This window comes from Vanessa atalanta, unplaced genomic scaffold (genome assembly GCF_905147765.1).
Source record: "Vanessa atalanta unplaced genomic scaffold, ilVanAtal1.2, whole genome shotgun sequence".
Lineage (NCBI taxonomy): Eukaryota > Metazoa > Arthropoda > Insecta > Lepidoptera > Nymphalidae > Vanessa > Vanessa atalanta.
This window is the reverse complement of record NW_025920005.1, coordinates 10,792-30,993: the sequence shown is the minus strand read 5'-3', so window position 1 is coordinate 30,993 and position 20,202 is coordinate 10,792. Positions and strand designations below refer to the sequence as shown.

At 33.4% G+C, this 20,202-nt stretch overlaps 1 protein-coding gene across 1 annotated transcript; it reads left to right on the top strand.

Annotated features, from left to right (window-relative positions):
* Nucleotides 1-16,172: 16,172 nt before the first annotated feature.
* On the top strand, nucleotides 16,173-19,994 carry LOC125076642 (ras-related protein Rab-18-B-like). The gene is made up of 3 exons (XM_047688492.1): nucleotides 16,173-16,334; nucleotides 16,779-16,901; nucleotides 17,273-19,994. The coding sequence occupies exons 1-3, from the start codon at nucleotides 16,173-16,175 to the stop codon at nucleotides 17,390-17,392; spliced, it is 405 nt and encodes a 134-aa protein (XP_047544448.1). The 3' UTR covers nucleotides 17,393-19,994.
* Nucleotides 19,995-20,202: the final 208 nt, after the last annotated feature.

Genomic DNA, 20,202 nt, shown 5'->3' with positions numbered 1-20,202 from the left:
ATTGTATCGTATTGATTCGTCTTATTAGTAAATTCTTTGATGAACTTTGTATAATCGTTATTGTGAATTATAGTATTCTTTGAATTGTCAGATGTAGAAGCAAGATTCGATATATTTTCCTTTGTTGAGATAGGTTGATTGAGCTTTTTAGAAATTGGAACTTGAAACGGCGATTCAGGGGCTGTGTTGGAATCAGTGATGTTTTCTTGTCTAAGGTCTTTTGTTTCAATATTATTCGAATTGGGATTCGGAGTGAAAGAGGTGGCTTGTGTGTTAATGACGTTATCTAGCATCGAAGGGTTATTTTCGGAACAAGGAATGAATAAGGGATCTGATTGAGAAGTTAATTCAGGAGATGGAATATCTAAGTCACAAAAATCAAAATTGAGATCTTCGGTTTGTGGGCTTAAGTTTATAGGGCCAAAATCTGTTATAGAATCACTGGAGTTTGAGTATTCGTTAGTATTAAGGTTTGCTGCATTATCAGGACGTATTGGATTGACTAAAAATTGTTTACTGGGATTCTCACGAGGAATTGAAGATGGAAGGTTTTCAGGGTATATTGGGTTTACAGGATAGCGAGATAGTGCATCAGCGACAGAATTCATTTTTCCCTTGCGGTAAACTATATCATAATCAAATTCTTCTAACTTAAGTCTCCATCTTTGGAGCTTACTGCTTGGATCTTTGTGATTAAATAGCCACTTTAAGGGTCGGTGATCAGTTATTATTTGAAATTTTCTCCCGTACAATATGGACGAAAGGTTTTACAGCCAAAGAGTATAGATAATAACTCCTTCTCTGTTGTACTATAATTACACTCACTTTTATTCAAGGTTCGTGAAGCAAATGCAATGGGTTTATCTTTACCGATTGGGCCCTGAGATAGAACTGCTCCAATAGAGTAGTTGGATGCATCACATGTTAAAACAAATGGTTTTGTGAAGTCTGGATAACAGAGTATAGGAGCAAGTGGTTAATTTATGTTTTAGCGAGTCGAATGCAAGTCTTTGTGGATTTTCCCATTCAAAACTAGTATTTTTTCGAAGTAAAAACGTTAATGGTTTAGCTATTTTGGAAAAATCAGGAATGAATCGGCGATAGTATGAGACGAGACCTAAAAAGGATTTAATATCTTTAGGAGATTTTGGTGTTGGAAAATACATGACGGCCTTAATTTTTTCCGGGTTAGGTTTCACTCCTTCTTCAGTTATCACATGACCTAGATATCCTACTTCCCTTCTTAGAAACTCACATTTATCCGGTTGGAGTTTAAGGTTAAATTGCCGTAATTTTTTAAACACTAATCTAAGGTTTTCTATTTGAGATTTTAAGTCGTAAGAATAAATAACTATGTCATCTAAGTATACAAAGCATCTTATTCCTTGAAGTCCAGAGAGAGCGGTATTCATTAGACGCTGAAATGTGGCTGGTGCGTTTTTTAATCCAAATGGCATACGGGTAAATTGGTAGTGTCCTTGGGGAATGTTAAAAGCTGTTTTAGCTGCGTCCGCTGGATTCAATGGAATTTGGTGAAAACCGGATGCAAGATCTAAAGTTGAAAAATATTTACTATGCCCAAGTTGATCTAGGATTTCGTTTATTTGAGGAATAGGATATGTATCTCCAATCGTTATATCGTTTAGTTTCCTGTAATCTACGACTACGCGCCATTTTTGCTGGCCAGACGCGTCCATTTTTTTTGGAACTACCCAAATGGGTGAAGACCAAGGGAAGTTGAGGGTTCTATTATACCTTGCTTTAACATTAATTCGGTTTGCTTCCTTACTTCCTCTTTATGTATCTCTGGGAATCGATACGATTTGACATGTATTGGAATATCAGAATTCGTTTTTATTTCGTGTTCTATTGCGGTAGTACAAGTTAATATTTCACCAGATAGATAAAATATATCGGAATATTCTGAGCATAGGTCATAGAGTGCGTTAATTTCCTCGTCGTTGAGGTGAGATACCCTAAGCTGATCTAAAACCGATTGAGTTCGCGTATTTGCATTAGTGACTTTAGCAGAACTAGTAGAAGTAACATGGTAAGAAGGGAAATGAGGAAGTGATTTAGGTTTAGCGGTGATTAAAAGATCAAGATTAGAATTAAGTGTAACTGATGAATCAGAGGTATTGATAATTGATACATTCACTCTTTTATTATATTTTACTCTAGCGATGCAGTTCGCAACTAATAAAGTCTCGGACATTTTCTGATCTAAAATAAAACCTTCTCCAATTTCAGGATTCTTTACGGAACATTCAATTACCATCTCTGTTCTAGGAGGAATAATATAAATTGGTTCACGAAACAGAAGTTTAATATCTATATTATTAATTTTTAGTATATCTTTGTTGTAGTCTATTGTACAACCGAAGCTGTTTAACATGTCGGAACCAATTATTCCATCGTAAGGTAAATTAATTTCTTTAATTACGTGAAATTTATGTGTTACGTATTTATTTGATGATTTTGAAATATGTAATTTGAGATTAAAGTATCCTATGGTTTGGGTACACTCCTCTGCGGGGTCTATTCCTTTTAGATTTATAACATCGCATGTCAGTTTTGGAAGGTTTTGAATGCTACTATCTTTAACTAAGCTTATTGACGATCCAGAGTCTATTAACAGAGATAAAGGAATTTTAGATATGGAGGTAAGGATTTGGATATGTGGTAGTAAAATTTTTGTAGGATCAGAAGTAATTTCAAAAATCTCGAAATTTGATCGCTTGCGTTCCGTAGTAGTGTCGGGTTGATTAAGTTCGCTAGGTTTGGTAGATTCAAGGGATTCAGAGGATTCAAGAAATTCAAATGATTTACGAGATGCAGAGGATATACGAGATTCAGGGGATTTAATAGGTTCAGCGGTTTTATCAGATTCAGCGGGTTCAATAGATTCAGTGGTTTTACTAGATTCGGCGGGTTTAATAGGTTCAGCGGTTTTATCAGATTCAGCGGGTTCAATAGATTCAGAGGTTTTACTAGATTCAGCGGCTTTAATAGATTCAGAGGTTTTACGAGATACAGCGAGTTTAATAGATTCAGCGGTTTATTAGATTCAGCGGGTTTAATAGATTCAGCGGTTTTATTAGATTCAGCGGGTTAATAATTTCAGTGGATATAGAAAATACAGAGGGTCTGGTATGATTTGCTAAACTATTGGTGTCGGTTTGCTCTATATGGCGTCTCACACGACACCGACGCGAGACATTTAATAGTTTTTTGAATAGTTATTTATATTGTCAATTTCATCGTGGCTTTCGTCTGAGACCTCATGGGTGAAGTTGACTCGATGTTGTGGCTTAGACATTGAAGCTTGATTGTAAAATCTATTATTATATTCTCGTTTTTTACAGTTATCAATAGAATGTCCGATATTTTTGCAGTATCTGCAAATCAGTTGGTTTTTAATAGGAATGGGCAAATCCCGTTTCATAAAATTCGGTGGATTCTGGGGATACTGCTTGTTATATTGGGGACTTTGGAAGGTTTGTCTGGGGCCAAAGCTATTACGAATCGGTCTGTTTATTGGTCGTGGAGCTGATTTATATAAGGTTTGTTGAATTCGCTCTTCCGATATAGCGATATTCGTTGCCTCGTTTAATGTTCTAGGTACCCTACATCTGGTTATATTTGAAATTTTAGGATGGAGGCCCATTAAGAAGTGATGAAGGGCCAATTCTTCCATGGCCGCAGTTCGGCCTGCTAATTCCTTGGCCTTGGAGGTAGTAAGGGAAATTTCGGTTAAAAGTTGCGAAAGACATGTTTCTATCCTAAGGGAAAATTGAGATACTGTTTCGTTTATGCCTTGTTTGCAATCTTGAAGCTCCATTAATAAGTGAGAGGAATGTTTTCTCTCGCTGAACTGGTTTTTTAGAAAATCTTTTAATTGATCCCATGATATGAACTCCTTTATCGAGCAAGCAAGTTCAGCTTTCCCGCTGAGTTGGCATAAAATATACTTGAAAAACTATAGGCTTCTGTACGTCAGTCGCGAGATCGTATGCATTATTGCAGTTAATTATGAAAGAATTTAGGGTTTCCCTAGATCCGTCATAGGGCTTGATGAATTTAAGTAAAATATTTAAATCTAGTTCAGGCGTTGTGATTGTTTTTTTGCCTTTCTGTTTTTTATTGTCATTGCTTACGGAGTGCAGTGGTCTATCATCTTCAGACTCTGAGGGTAATTCAAGCTGGCTCGGAACCTGAAGAGCCTCACCTCTATTGATTTTTGGCACTTTAGATTCCATTATTTAATAATTGATACCAATCAAGACAAATTACTAAATTAAAATGACAAACAGAAACACTTATTTTATGAACGTTTAAACTAATTACAATTTTATAATTCAATATAGATTTATATTCAATAGATTACTCAGTAATTATTATAGTAATTTGATAAGCCAGACTCACAGAATGTACATCACGGTGGTCTTGATAGAAAACATATCAGGTGTAGAAATGAATTCTGCTTCAACGATGCGATTATGTTTCTTGCTAACAAGAATAACATATATTTTGTTTCTAACTTTATCACTGAATATTTTGCACATGTATAACTTGATGTTATATTGAAAAAGTGCGTTTATAAATTTGGTAATCACTTGAGTTTTTTCACTTTGTAGGTTTATCTTTGTAATATTGTTTACGGAACAGTTTTTTCAGAAACAGAGATTTTTCTTTTTGATTTTATTAACTCACTTTCACACACTTTCACACACTTTTACGATTGAGGACGTACCGGGGATCCACTAATTTTAAAGATCCCTTTACGCTGCCACCAAATGTTATATCGGCCCTCTTCATTCAGTTTTTAAAAAAAAGAAATGAAATAGAATTAAACATTTATTTAATTTTTATTGGATATAGAATTAAAATAAGATATAGAATTAAAATAAGAAATAGAATGATCTTTAGGCAGCCGTCACGGATGTAAGTTGAAAGAGAACTGATCTGATGCTGAGCCCTACTACTGTCTCTCGTGCCTATACTGCTGACATTGCAGCTCTAACCCAGTGGCTCAGCGTTACCACTTACTAAGTAGGGGTATAACAGAACGAATCTTGAACGAATTAAATCAATATATATATATATACATAAAACTTATAAAAGAATATGCAACGCGTTTTAGCGAAGGTTTTAGTATCTGATATTGTTATAAAAACAAACTGCGTTTCCGTTTCACATGCTTTTAATTAAAACTATTGAAGTGACACGTTCATTCTTGTTTTAATTTATACTATATATAAGTGTTAGTGGTTATATTTGGTAGGATATGTGAATCCCAAGGGCAGTTTCTCGTCAGGAGCACTCGCCCTTAATGTATCTAAGATTCGATTTTGAGCATTATGTCGCAGTAATGCCTCACTGATTGACGAGCACTGGCCTGTAATGCAACAATCTTAGGATTCGATTTCGAGAATTCGCTTGTAGTCGAGTCAATTGTTTTTCATTGCAGTCTTCTCTCTCACTGATGTAATGTAACAATTAATTATATCATTACATGTTGCGTATTGCTCTTCTTGGTGTATCTTCGCGCTCGGCGAAGAAAGTAAACATTCGAGGATACCTGCGTGGTTGGAATTAAGTTGTGCAACATTATGTAGCCCACTTTTTTTTTTACTCGCTTGTATATGTATAAAGTTTAATTGAAGATTATGTGGGACAATTTGTGGTAATCCCACTGGAAAAGCAGTGGTATCCTCTCTGTCTTTTCGGGAAGCGTCACGAGATCGCTTGTCCACACTACCGTGTCGCCCAGACAGTTGGCCCGCCTATATGGACCTCTACTTCTAGGGTCTCCCGGAGTACAGAGAACATACATAACGTCACAACACAACACCCCCCCCCCCCTTATACCGGCACGCTTACGGCCAGGGAAGAAAGTGCGCATAGCTACTCCCCGGTGCTATTCGGCAGTGGTACTTCCCGGCAAGAGACTCAGTAGCTACTCCTTTTCAACATCTAAAAATACAGTCATGTTAGTTAAATACAAACATATGTATGTTAATTAAGGAATTACTGTATACACTATTCATCCCCCATTTTAAGCGTAGAACTCGTGTAGGAGTGGGGACGACAATAGTCCAAGGGGTCAGGATCGGTCCTGCGACTTTTTACATCGCTAGGCCTTTAAACCATTGCGCTATTGACGCTTCATTTACAGTCGAGGTAAGAAAAGGTTCGTCACCTTAAGATCAATTTTCGTGTGCTCAGTATGTGCGATAATCTGCTTTACCGATTGAGTATGACATATTGCGTCGCAATGTACACTATTTTGAACCTAGTTATCATACCGTGTTAGTTCAATTTTATGTTTTCTGTTTAATGCTTTAGTTTCAAAATGTTCTAAGAGTTTACGACTTGATAAAGGAATGAATTTGAAAACTGACGAAGGTTTTCTTACTCTGACTGTACATATCAAACGAAGCACTATTAATGACGATCTATGTATTTCTATGTTCGTCTAGTCTAAGCCACTCCTTTAAAAAAAAACACTCGAAACGCTCGATATTCATTTCCTTACTTATATCAGAAAAAAAACGAGTGTTTTAATATTACGACGTATGTAATTCATACAATTAATTACATACACAGCTCAGCACGGATTAACAAAGATTATCGATACGATATAAATTAAAAAAAATAATAATCGTTTCGAAATCGATAATCGAGTTGAGATCTTCGATTATAATTTTGAAACTCGAGTAGTCGACGTCGCTACTAATTAAGGCTAATTGATAAAAAAAAAAAAAAACAATTATAATTTCACTGGAAATCCTTGAATCGTTTTGACAATAAAAAAAAAGATTAGTTTAACAAACAAACAAAAAAAGCAATTTAAAAAAAAAAAAAAACAATAAAAAAGACGGCAAATTATCCAAAGCGATTTTTTTTATCATCGAATGCTTATATCTTGATAATTATAAAATTAAAAGTACTTCCTGTACGTATATATTTTCATAATAATATCAATGATTCGAGAACTCGGTGTTACCTCTCGCTTGAAATGCGTCTGGGGCCACAACGCACCACAATCCTTAAGTGTAAGGCTCCTAGGTACTCTTTGAGTATCTCTGTCTAAGAAATGAAATAAAAAAAATGTTGTACGAAAATGGAATATGGTGGTCACAATTATCGACAATATTCCTTTTTTAAAATAGTACTTTTGCAGCATGGGCCGATATTATACTAAAGAGTTTTATAGGATAATTTTATCTGATTCCTGGACTAATATTATGAAAAGAAAACACAAACAGTTCAAAAGCATTTCACAATGGATACGACATCTTTTATTGAGTACAATACAATGAGACATCAAGTATAGTCTGGCCCAAATGGAAAAGTATAATTAATTCCATTAATAAATGCAACTTATTATGAACGCAAGAGGGATTATTTCATAAATATTCCTCGAAACGAATACCGAGCTGGCACAGGTCTGTAAGCAGACAATACTGGTTGATTTATGTAAATAAAATACGTATAACTTAGAACTACCCGTAAAGTGGAGCTGTAAGTATAATTCCAAGTATTTGCAATGCAAATTCTTGTAAGTACAGATAACAGTGACATCCCATTACATACCACAGAGTATTGTTTATATTATTCTTTAGTCTGTGGTGGGGATTTGTGAAGGTTTATCTAGTTGGGTCATATTGATATACTACTTATTACCGTGTTTCCGTTCGAAGGTTGAATAAGTCCATGTAAGGGACATAACATTTAAGAGTAGAGAGCTCTAAGCTTTAATGGACCTATTATGGACAACTCGTATCGTTGATTAATAAATAAACAGAATAAAAAAGTAAAGCATTAACAAGTAATGCAACCGAAATGAGACGGTTGGGCTAAGGTCTTATTTTTGAGGATTTTTTTTTTTAAGTTTAATCGACAACGCTGTTCTACTGCATGTTAGGATTTTCATCTGTCATATTACCCACAAAATACTTGCTCTCGTACTCTAATGATTGGAATTAATAACAAGAATTCAGAGGTTCTTGCATAGAGGTTTTATTTTAATCCGCAATAATCGATTAGGATCCACGAGGTCTAACCCCTGAGCTAATTTAATCGTTCTATTTTTAAAAACGAATTTGTTTTGCTTTTTATATAAGTATAGATGTTTCAAAAAGCCCCGCAGTCAATCGTGTTTGAATATGACGGATGGCAGGATAAAGTAAAACGTATGACTGTCGCTATACAGAGAGTTTGATTGATGGCCATTGTCTAAGCGATCAGCGTTCGTCATTTTGATTTGTTTTGTTTTAAAATTGTATCTGTTTCATATCGTTTGTTTTTTATTATACTTTAAATTCCGACTTTAAATAATTGTAATTATATATAGATAGAAAAAAAAAAAAACAAAAATATATGAAACGACTTAAGTTCTTCGCTCGAGTTAGATTAAGGTTTTATAAAATGGATATTACATTACATTACATTTACATTTTACATTAGCAGCCTGTAAATTTCCCACTGGCTAAGGCCTTCTCTCCCTTTTAAGAGAAGGTTTGGAGCATATTCCACCACGCTGCTCCAATGCGGTTTGGTGGAATACACATGTAGCAGAATTTCGTTGAAATTTGACACATGCAGGTTTCCTCACGATGTTTTTCTTTACCGCCGAGCACGAGATGAATTATAAACACAACTTAAGCACATGAAAATTCAGTGGTGCTTGCCCGGGCTTGAACCCGAAATCATCGGTTAAGATGCACGCGTTCTAACCACTGGGCCATTCCAGCTAGGCAAAAATGGATATTAAAAGGTTGTGTAAAAGTGGAAGTAATATTATGTATACCTTATTCAAATTCGCTAGTTGGCCGGTATATATTTCTCTGTTTTATGCGCTACAGTTATAAAAATGTATCTTTTGTTCAGCAATGAACGTTTACAAATCTGTAACGTTGACTACACTTATTCTTAAGATTCCGAACTATTTGCTTCATAAACAGACTACATCTAAAACTGCCAGATGCTCTCTGTAGACTCTAATGCGGTCTTTTACGAAAAGTGTACAATATTTGGCCTAAAACAGACTATTGAGCAAAGCCTAATTGGTCAAGTGCCTAACTTATAACGTCACACGTCTCGAAGACCGAAACCTAAAACACGTCAATTAATAATAATTAATATTTTACTGTAGAGAATGTATCTTTTCGAATAAAAATTTTGAAAATTGACATTGTTGACACCCTCGGGGCTCCAAAAGCAAATAATGATTAAAATATTGTCATAACAGATATTTATCCACTATTTAAACTATAGTAATAACAGTGACTGACTATCAAAATTGATGTTGGATGATCAAACCCACCAACAAAGCATTGTTAGTGTTTATAACACAGATTACTAACTGCCATTTGATCTCGATTATTCTAATGTATTAAAATTGTCAGAACTTTAACATATTAATATTTGGATAGTAAATTTAATATATATATGTATTGTTTATGGACATACTACTGCGCGTCTTACCGGTTCATCTCGGTAGAATCTACTTTCAGAACCGGTGGTAGCTTTAAATTTAATTCAACACTGTAACAACTTTAAAATGGTTTTATAAATCTACTTGAATGAAGAATATTTTGAATTTGAATCACTTTTATCGAGGAGCTACAAGCGATTTTGAATCGCCATTTTATTTTTGTAAGATTTAAATAAATTTAAAGCCCCTGCTAGGAATATAAGTTACACTCAACACAGGATTTACTATTTTACTAAATAATTTACATACATTATTACCAACATAAAGTTCAAAAATAAAATTATATTAGTTAGTGTGTTATACGCGTAACACGTTCGTTTAAACTAATTATCAGCATATGATTAATTAGAATAATATTTATATATTTTCACTAGGTGTATTGCTTATAGTGTAACTTATGTATATAGGTTATTTAAAACATTCAATACATACATCAAAAATGACTTAAGTACATAGTTTAGTCCGGTTTAATTTGAGACCAAATTTTCACATACAACCTTTTGTTCCAACAGAAGCCAATTTCAATTATAATAATTAAAGTAATCATACATTCGTTGATTTCCATGCAGGATTCATAGTAAAATTGGTTTAATGACATACGTAATTTAACCATCGGAAAAGAATAACGATAAGATTCTTATCGGTTTTTTTGGGTAGGTTAGAACCGGTGGTTTATTTAAAATAATACATAGATAATTTTGATTTAGAAATAGAAAAAGCTGTTAAAAATATAGGTTGTTTATTCATGTCTATACACAATTAAATGCTTAGCACGCCTTAGCTTTGAAAACGTAAAAATGTTGGCAATGACTTCTGGCAACATTAACAAAAAGTGAATTAACTTCTCGATGTATAAACATTTTAAAAATACGTTACAAAATAATTTTATACACACAAGCAATCAAATAAGAAAATATAAATATTTTATCACACGCAATAAAACAGTCTTAAGTTGGAGATTCTTTTACATTAATTAGAAAACAAATTAAACCTTTTTGCGTCAAAATTGTATCGACCGAGCGTCACAGATAGAACGTTGCCCTTTAATTCATCTTTGAAAATTTGTCATCTTAAATTAAGCTTTAAGAATATATAAATGTATGAAGAAAAAAAAGATTTTTAAAGATACCATTTTATTTCAGATATTTACAAAAAGTAATTATTGTGAAGCATGCTGATGTTTAAGGTCTACGAGATCTAGTTATCATTTCCCTGTATAAGACAGGCTTATAAATTAGCCGCATATAGGCGAACAAAATCACCTTTACAAAACTAAAAAAATATTACATTCAAAAAAAGTTTTTTAAATGTGATACTTGTACAGACCTGAATTAAAATTACATAAAATGCAAAAACCTTCGTGTTATATTTACTCAACTACTTAAAAAAAACATTAGTGATCTTGGAACTAAATCGTTTTCAAAAATTGGCATTGCCATACATACTCTCAAGTAAGAAATAAACAATATTATTATTCATAGAAGAGTCGAGATGGCCCAGTGGTTAGAACGCGTGCATCTTAACCGATGATTTCGGATTCAAATCAAGGCAGGCACCACTGAAATTTCATGTGCTTAATTTGTGTTTATAATTCATCTCGTGCTCGGCGGTGTAGGAAAACATCGTGAGGAAACCTGCATGTGTCTAATTTCAACGAAATTCTGCCACATGTGTATTCCGCCAACCCGCATTGGAGCAGCGTGGTGGAATATGCTCCAAAACCTTCTCCTCAAAGGAGAGGAGGCCTTTATCCCAGCAGTGGCACATTTACGGGCTGCTAATGCTTATACATACATGAGTACTCATCTTTTCTGATCTACTCAGATAAAAACTAACTAATCCTCTTTGTAAATGACGTTACGTCGGTTGAGAAAGAAATAAATTGTTTATTTAATTTAAGAGGACGAGCTCGTGTGAAACTAACGAAGCCAGAAAATATCATAAATTCCGTTGTAATTTGCGATTTCATTTGAAATCGTAGCGAACATTTTACTTTTTGAAATACGAGAAATGTGTATTGTTTTAAACGAAAAATTCGAGTAAAATAAAATTATTTCAATTTAGTTCGAATAATCATAAGAAGAAATAATACTTTTTTATGCTGAACTATAATTATAAATAGAAAATTATTTACTTATGTTCGTTAAAATGAAAAGTTTAATTGAAATCACTTTAAACGTCGAGATAAAACGAGCAAATAATTTGCAGAATTACAAAGTAGTCCAAATTCTTTAGCAACACCCGAAACTCGTCTTTCCTTTAAATATAAAAATTATGTACCTAGCAACCTGAAAACTGGGACAATGAAACTTTATTAAAATAACTGAATTACTACCTTATATTTTAAAGTCAGTTAGATATCATTGTAATTTATTTATATCACCGATATCCAGCAGTATGCCGCTGAAGACTCATTCAACCTTGACTTTCAACAAATGATTTTTCTGATCTAAGAAAAGTGAAGGTTACAATAAGAAAAGGCGCTTGCAAACATCGACATCGCCTTGATGGTTAAAGACCTGATGGACTGACCTTGATACTCTTAAAATAGTTATATTGTGAGATCCTATATACGTTGATATATTGGCATCGTTTTATTTCACAAATACGATGCTAAGGGCCGGAGCGGAAAAGTTTACAAATAAAGAACAATACCGTCTGGGTCATCATTTGTTTTATGGCTAAGCATCAAAACTTTGTATTGTTGTGCTCTTGTTGAAATTGTGAGCGACATAACGTCTTATATCCCGCGGCTCGATATACATTGACAGTCTAATAAGTGATTTTAATTTTATTTTCTTGCCCGACGATGAACAACTTAACACCAAACGACTCAAATTGAATGGCATCGAAAATTAACACAAATAAATATATGCACATTATTTGCGATATTCACTGAATCCTTTCTATTATTTAGACGCACGATAAATTCTGACTATACTATTAGTTTAAGCACGATTATAGTGATTGGTTTTAAAACTGCTACAGATAGTAAGGAGATCCAATACGATCAGAAATTCTACTATTAAGCAACAACATACATTTCCTCTGTGAAGGTGGATTAAACGACTGCAATCAAGGCGTGCGAAACTCAATCACTTCAATTTACAGGACTTTATCGTAGTCTACAATTTATACATATGTACTGTATATACAGGACAATATTCTCGAAAATTGAACTATTATGGCTCAGTATTGCAAAAGGCTTTTATAACTAAACGGTGACAATTAGAACATATGTAAGTAGTCGTAATATTAGGAATTCCTTAATTCGAAGACGCATTTCCAGATAGTATATTTAAGTTACGACAAAATAAATATATTAACAGCCCATAAATATCAACTGGACAAAAGCCTCCTCTTAAGAAGAAGATTCTTTCGCTATGCCGCTTAGAGCGGATGCGATACCGAATCAACTTAATCGGTCATCCCGAGCACCTGGGACCTCTCCATGAAATGCAGGAGATTTTTCCTTATTGTAGTTTTTCTTTTCATGTATTGGATTATTTTTCTACGTATTTGCCTCAGTTGTAAAACTGTTTCAAATAAAAGTTATTTCTTATCAATTTAATTTCAATTACGCTTTTGAAATTCCAAGATTTCTTTATAAAAATGGTAACATTTCAAATGATTAACTACTAACTTATATTTCTATGGTAATTTTCAAGACATTGTTTCAGTAAAAGTTAATATTTTTTCGTATTTATCGAAAGAGAACAACCCTTAGGCAACTTAATAAAGCATAGTTACATCTATTATTTTCTTATCAAAGTCTCATTTGAATATCATTTTAAAAACTAGTTGGAGCTAAAAAATACTTAACTGCATTTAAAGAGTATTGCGAAATAAAGTGGAAAGAAAAAATACGGGCAATGATAAAGATAGAACCTCGCGCAATAATAAAAGTTTCCAAGCTGAGATGTTTAATTAATTCAGAACCTGACCGTTAAATCATTTTTAAAGTTTTTGCAAAAATTCACTGAATAAATGCTAGAGTAACTTACTAAAAGTATGGTCGATGATAATTATATCGTATAAAAAGCATTCTATTCTCTTATTGAACGTAAGAATATTCATACGGTAGACAATCATGTTTCTTGAATTAGCTTCCTAATAATCTTTAATCAAGAGTCGAGATGGCCCAGTGGTTAGAACGCGTGCATCTTAACCGATGATTTCGGGTTCAAACCCAGGCAGGCACCACTGAAATTTCATGTGCTTAATTTGTGTTTATAATTCATCTCGTGCTCGGCGGTGAAGGAAAACGTCGTGAGGAAACCTGCATGTGTCTAATTTCAACGAAATTCTGCCACATGTGTATTCCGCCAACCCGCATTGGAGCATCGTGGTGGAATATGCTCCAAACCTTCTCCTCAAAGGAGAGGAGGCCTTTATCCCAGCAGTGGGACATTTACGGGCAGCTAATGCTAAAAAAAAAAATCTTTACTCTAGTAATAATCGCCTCATTTGTCAAAGGGTTGGCAGTAACGGCTCGAAATCAGAAAGTTTCCAAGACTACATTTTCTATTGAAAGGTACAAAAATTAATAAACTCTTCAGTTATGAAGCCTTTAAGTGATATTTATAATAGTGATGATATCGCCTCTTAAACGGTGAGGACGACATAATCACACATTTATTTCTTTTATTTTTTTATTGTTATATTTGTATCTCTGATGACATGTGGTCCGTGCTTTGGCTTACTTATTTTTAATTTGTATTTTATTTATGTTTGCATATTTTTATAATCAGGCAGTATCACAATTTAAATTTGAGGATTTTTTAGGGCAAGGAATCTTAAATCCTAATAAGACAAATAACATCAGCCCTCAAGGAAACATTCAGAGTGTCCATCTAGGATCTTCATCTTCTTTGCAGACACATGTATCACTGCTTACAAATACCATATATTGATTATAAAAAATACAATTTTATCGTTTAGATCACCAACAACACGTTTTTCTTCGTGCAAATATTATTGAATATTTATAGACGCAAATACGCGTCAGAGCAGAGTGAAGGTAAAGCGAGTGCGATGGACATCCATCTGTAAATGGTACACCTATGGAACTGAGTGATTGTGAAATCTCTTTGTGGTAGTTATCTCGCTTGGTCGCTCGAGTTTGGTCGTAGTTGTACAGATCTCATCACAGACGTTTCCGTATTGCTTGGTCGCGCGTGAATGCTCGACTCATTTATTCAACATACCCATCATTAATACAACGTAAATAATACTATTTTCATTTGAATAATAATCGATATTAACTAAACAAATTACATTGAATTCGTTTATTTGATAAATGACAAATTCGCTCGACTATCGTAAAAGCTATTGTAACCGTTTTGATATTCACGATATTTATTCTGTATCATGCGAATGAAATTATCGCACTGGGTACGGGAATTTTGTATGTTTCCGGACCCAAATGGAACCGGTTCGGGCGTTGTTGCCCTTTGCATCCGGATATTATAAGGAAAACGAGAAAAGGTCACTGTTGTTCTTTGTAAATGACTACGAGAATAACAAAATTTTTTCGGTTGATAAAGTTTATCTTTTTCCTATAGCGTTTGTGTCGTTTTTTATTATAAGACTTTCGGTATGACTGTTGTTTGTTGATTTTGAATAGCTATCCATTTTAAGTTTGAATATATATTTTTTTTATTTTATAAGTGGCAAACGAGCAGGAGGCTCACCTGATGGAAAGTGACTACCACCGCCTATCGATATCTGCAACACCGGGGTTGCAAGGTATTTGACTGACACAACCTTGTATTTGAAAGAGTATCTACTGAGATTCTTGCCTGTTTTTCTTGAGAGAATCTGCTTTCCGAACGGGCAGGTTTACATTTAATACAATGCAGTAAAATAACGATTCAAAGGTGCTTGTATAAATAAATCTACTCGAATAAAGTATAATTCGATTTGATTTAATGAAGGTGTTTGAATAAAAATCTTTTTTCTCTTTTTCTTGTTATCATTATGATATTTGCAAGAAGAAGACAAAATGATGTGTGACTTTCTTTTTAAACAACACGTTTATACATAACGCAACATTGTAAGATGTCAAATTGTTTACGCTAAGAACGTCATAAGTGCGAATGCATGAGATAAAAATACACATCTACGTAATACGAAATATTTATGGCTAATCTGGATGTGTATTTACAAACAATTATATTTTAATATGAGTAATTTCTTTTGTTTTTTTTTTTACTATTAACTTTTCTGCAAACAAACTCTCCAAAACAACTTATAGTTAAAGAATGCTTATGTTATCACTCATATTTATACAGTTATTCGCACATCTGTCAGATATGCAATTAGGTATCGAATTCAATTGTTTTTTCGTGTAAAAAGTCAAAACAAATCGTATCACAATAAACTAAATTATCGAGTATCCTACGACAAGTTTCCGCAAAAGTTAAGGGCATGATTGAAAGTGGTATTTTACTGGGGTACAATTTATAGGGGGCGGTTCAATTGATAGCGTGCTAACCGCGGCCCTAAAGGATACTGATAAGGATTATCGGCTTAACGGATTCGCTAGCTTAAATAATAAAAATATTAAAACATTTTATTTTAATACATTACATTAGTTTCTCTTTTAAATCGTAACAACTTTTATTGGTACTTCTTTGAGTTGGTTCTGGTAGGTCAAAATTGGGATTAAATGGAAGAATATTGTTCTAGAGACGCACATGGAGCTATTTTAGTATATGATGTATCAGAACCAAAGACACTGCAAAAGTTGAATGAATGGGTCGAAGAGTTGCAAGTGTATTCCACGAAGAAAAATATCGTTTGTTTAGTTGTTGGCAATAAAATTGACAAGGTATGTTATTATTATTTTTTTTTAGTCTTTCAAATCTACTCAGATTTTTCGTCCAAATCTTTGGTGTTTCTTTCAATTATTTCAAGCAATTTTGTTGAGTGAGTCCAATTTTTGTCCTCCTCTTTTAGTTGTGTTGCACTTGTTTTCACTGTGTAATAGATCTTAGTAGGATACTGGTATCCAAGATTGGTCTAAATGGTATTCGGTCAGTCTATCCATGTTATCATCTCTATTATGGATCTCCGTTATAATTGTAGTAGTCCAGAATCTCCTTAGTTTTTGCCCTTTTTCTTCAGTTTCTCCGCCACCGATAGTTATTTTATAAATTAGTAGTAGTAGAGTTAAGATCTTAAGCGTTCGAAATATTATGTCTTACAGTTCGTAAAAGGAACGGCTATTAGTAGCCTTTTCTAAGTTTCGTTTACATGCAATGACTGTTTGTAGCCACGCGCAGTATCCAGAGAAGCTGGTCAGGCGTTCGCGCAAAAACATAGAATGCTCTTTATAGAGAGCAGTGCGAAAACTCAAGAGGGAATCAATTTGGCCTTTGAGGAGTTAGTACAAAAGGTAAGATACAAAATGATATTCTAATATTATACATACTCAATGCATGTTTGAAACGCTTCCACGTTTTAACTTTTGAACCAATTATCGCGAAATTTTGCATACGTATTGTCTGAGATATAATTATGAACATAGGTTATCTAACACTTAACCCCACCCCTTTGAAACGCAGTCAGAGACTACTCGTCGTTATGTATTAGTGACCCAATTAGTGAGAAAATATTATTCACATTATTTAGTTATAATATAAATTGGTAAGCAGACTTATTCGCCTGCGTACTGATATACGTAGTATGTGTATGTTACGTGATAGTGGTTTTGTGTGATTTTTTATGTGTGTGTTTTAAAGCAATGATTCGATTAACTTATTGTAGATCATAGAAACGCCGGGCCTCTGGGAGTCCACCGGCTCATCATCTAATATCCGCATATCAAATGATGAAAGAAGACAGCAAGAGGAATCTTCGTGTTATGACTATTCCTGTTCTATTTAGTATATAACGCTGTACATATTTCACAGGTTGGCTGCATGGAAGAATTTTATTTCTTATTTACAAATTAAGTACATGATAGAAATACGATGAATTTTCAAATAAAATGTGTTATAAATATAACATGACCAAATACCTCGTTTCCACGTGATCCTTCTGGGTTCTTCTACTCCTCGGCACGAGGAATCGCATGTCCTTATACTTATATAATGTTTATATCCAATAAGCACACTAAGGTACAGATTAAAAAGTATACATTTTTACAAACAAAATAAAAAAAAACGACCCTCAAATTTACTACAGGTCTAAAGTCATTCGTGATTTTGCAACGTTGAAGCGATATTGGGTATTCATTATTTAAGTATTAAGGGCTAGGCATGCTCTTTTAGCATCGTTTTGTCTCCATGCCTTCCTTCATAACAGATACGATACAGACCACGGGTGACGTCAAAAGTCACCCTCTCGAACTTTCGACACGGCTAAGAAACGTAACCCTTTTTAATATAGGACCAACCGACTTCGTTTAGTTTAACTGACAATAATAGAAGGACAGTACCAAGACACAAGGACCGTACCAAGACAAGACAGTCTACAAGCCGGAGATTTAACTTTTGTTAAATTTAAGTTAAGAAGAAGTTAAGTTAAGAAGTTAAATTTCTACATTTTCCTTCCAAGCCTGTCCATGATAATAAGACCTCCCAAACCTTTAGGAAAATCAACTAATAGTTCATTAATCTTGGCACTGTCATAATCAGAATAAAATTTAGTGAAATAATGATTTTGTAAAATAGTGACATAACTCTTATCTTCTCGAAATGAATGCAAATGTTAAGGTATAGCATTCGTTTCCTGCAAGGATCCGCAAAGATCTTTCTGAATGATAAATAATTGACGGAAAGGGCTCCAGGGTCGAATTTAGAGGTCTCTAGGCTCTGACGTAACAAAGAAGTTCGGTGAATTATTTTCTAAACAAATTGAACAATAATTTTCAATCGTGTGTTTGGATAATTTATTGGAGAATAAATTAAAGTCTCTTAAATCATTGTAAATAAAATCTATTAATGGTAAGATATACTTGCATTTTACTACATCTATATTTACACTGCATACAATATAGTTGGCCGTCGGAATTTGGATGTTATTTATTTTAGAAATCTATTGTGGTGACCCATCTCTTATGAAAGCCTCGGGGTTACAGTCCCGGATGGGCAACCGGAAGGGATCCTCTAAATCGGTTCCATTCAGTGTTTTGAATTATAAAAGACATTTTTTTTTGTTATAAACAAATGCAAAGCAGTTGCAAACTTCAATAGTTATCATCATCATTACCCAGTTACAATCCCCTATAGGACATAGGCCTCTTCCAAAGTGCGCTAAAGTTCCCGGTTTTCCGCATTCCGTATCCAGTCGGGTCCAGCCACCTTCTTAAGGTCATATAGTAGGAACATGAAAATATAATTATCTCTGTGGTGTTCAAAATGACATTTAATTTCTCGTGCTCCTATGGAGTAGAGAACCCATTATGGGCTTGTGGAAACGCCCACCAGATAATATCATCTATGATGTACATCCTTATAATTAAACATTTAAATAAGTACATTTATCATATCATTAATTTATTTTGAAGATTACAACAATAAAAAGCCAACCTTTATGTGCAATGTGATATTTTATAAAGTCTGCTTTTGTACATATATATTTTTTAAAAATGTGCACAGATATACATAGTATGGAATCGGGTGTCTGTCAAAGAAGCGATTTATAAATTTTAGGCATTATATACATCTAAGTTGACACTGATAAACTATTTAAAAATTATAACTTTTATTTATTTGTTACAACTAAATTGATATTCTTCATGTAAAATTATAAATTTAAACATTCTAATTTAATTCTTCTAAATATTAATTCAAATTATTATCATAATCAGACATTTATCTATCACAAAATATCATTTAAAAATAAAGATTTTACTAATAACTGGGAAAGCTTAATTATGGTTCGTCTATCCAGTCTCGAATCGAGAAAATGATCCATCAAAAAGTCCTGAAATGGCAATTATTCTCGCCTAGTATCAAGTTAGATGGCCTAGCCTATATTGACGAGTCATCAGAATTCTGACAGTCGATAACGATGAGGGGTTTTCGATTCTAGACAGACGAAATTAGGTTCGATATCTTTGAACTTATGAGTTCATAAAGTCAATCCAAACTGCATTAGGACACAATTTATATAAGTCGCAACGAATTTTTATCTTATGCTTAAAACGTTAAAGTTCAAAATCGTATCGTTGATTATTAATTACAGGTAGTCCATGCTAGATCTTTGAATTAAAATAAATTAGCTGTCACTCACAAAATTAGTCTGATAATGAAATACAAAAATAAGCCTTTTCTATGAGTAGAAAATATAAGTAAATTCTGGTAAATATTTTTTAGATGTGTATAAAAAATCTAAATCATCCCTAATAAAATGTTTTATTATTTAATAAGGCGCTAGTGAGCTATTGTTGTTGTGTTAATCATTTTTATAATCTATGAATTTATTATCTGTGGAATATTCATTGTGGGTTTTAATAGGACCAAAGTGCAAAATAAAGTGCTGATTAGTAAAATGTTTTTTATTTAAAGAAACCCTTTTTATTATTAAATTTCAAAATCAACATTTTTTTATTCAAATTTACTGTAAGAATATAATAATAAAAATGTATCAAATACTTATTCGAGCGTCAATTTCTGTATAATCTGTATTAAATATTGTTTTATAATATATTTAAAATTAATATGAATTTTTGTACACGTGAGAAGTAAAAT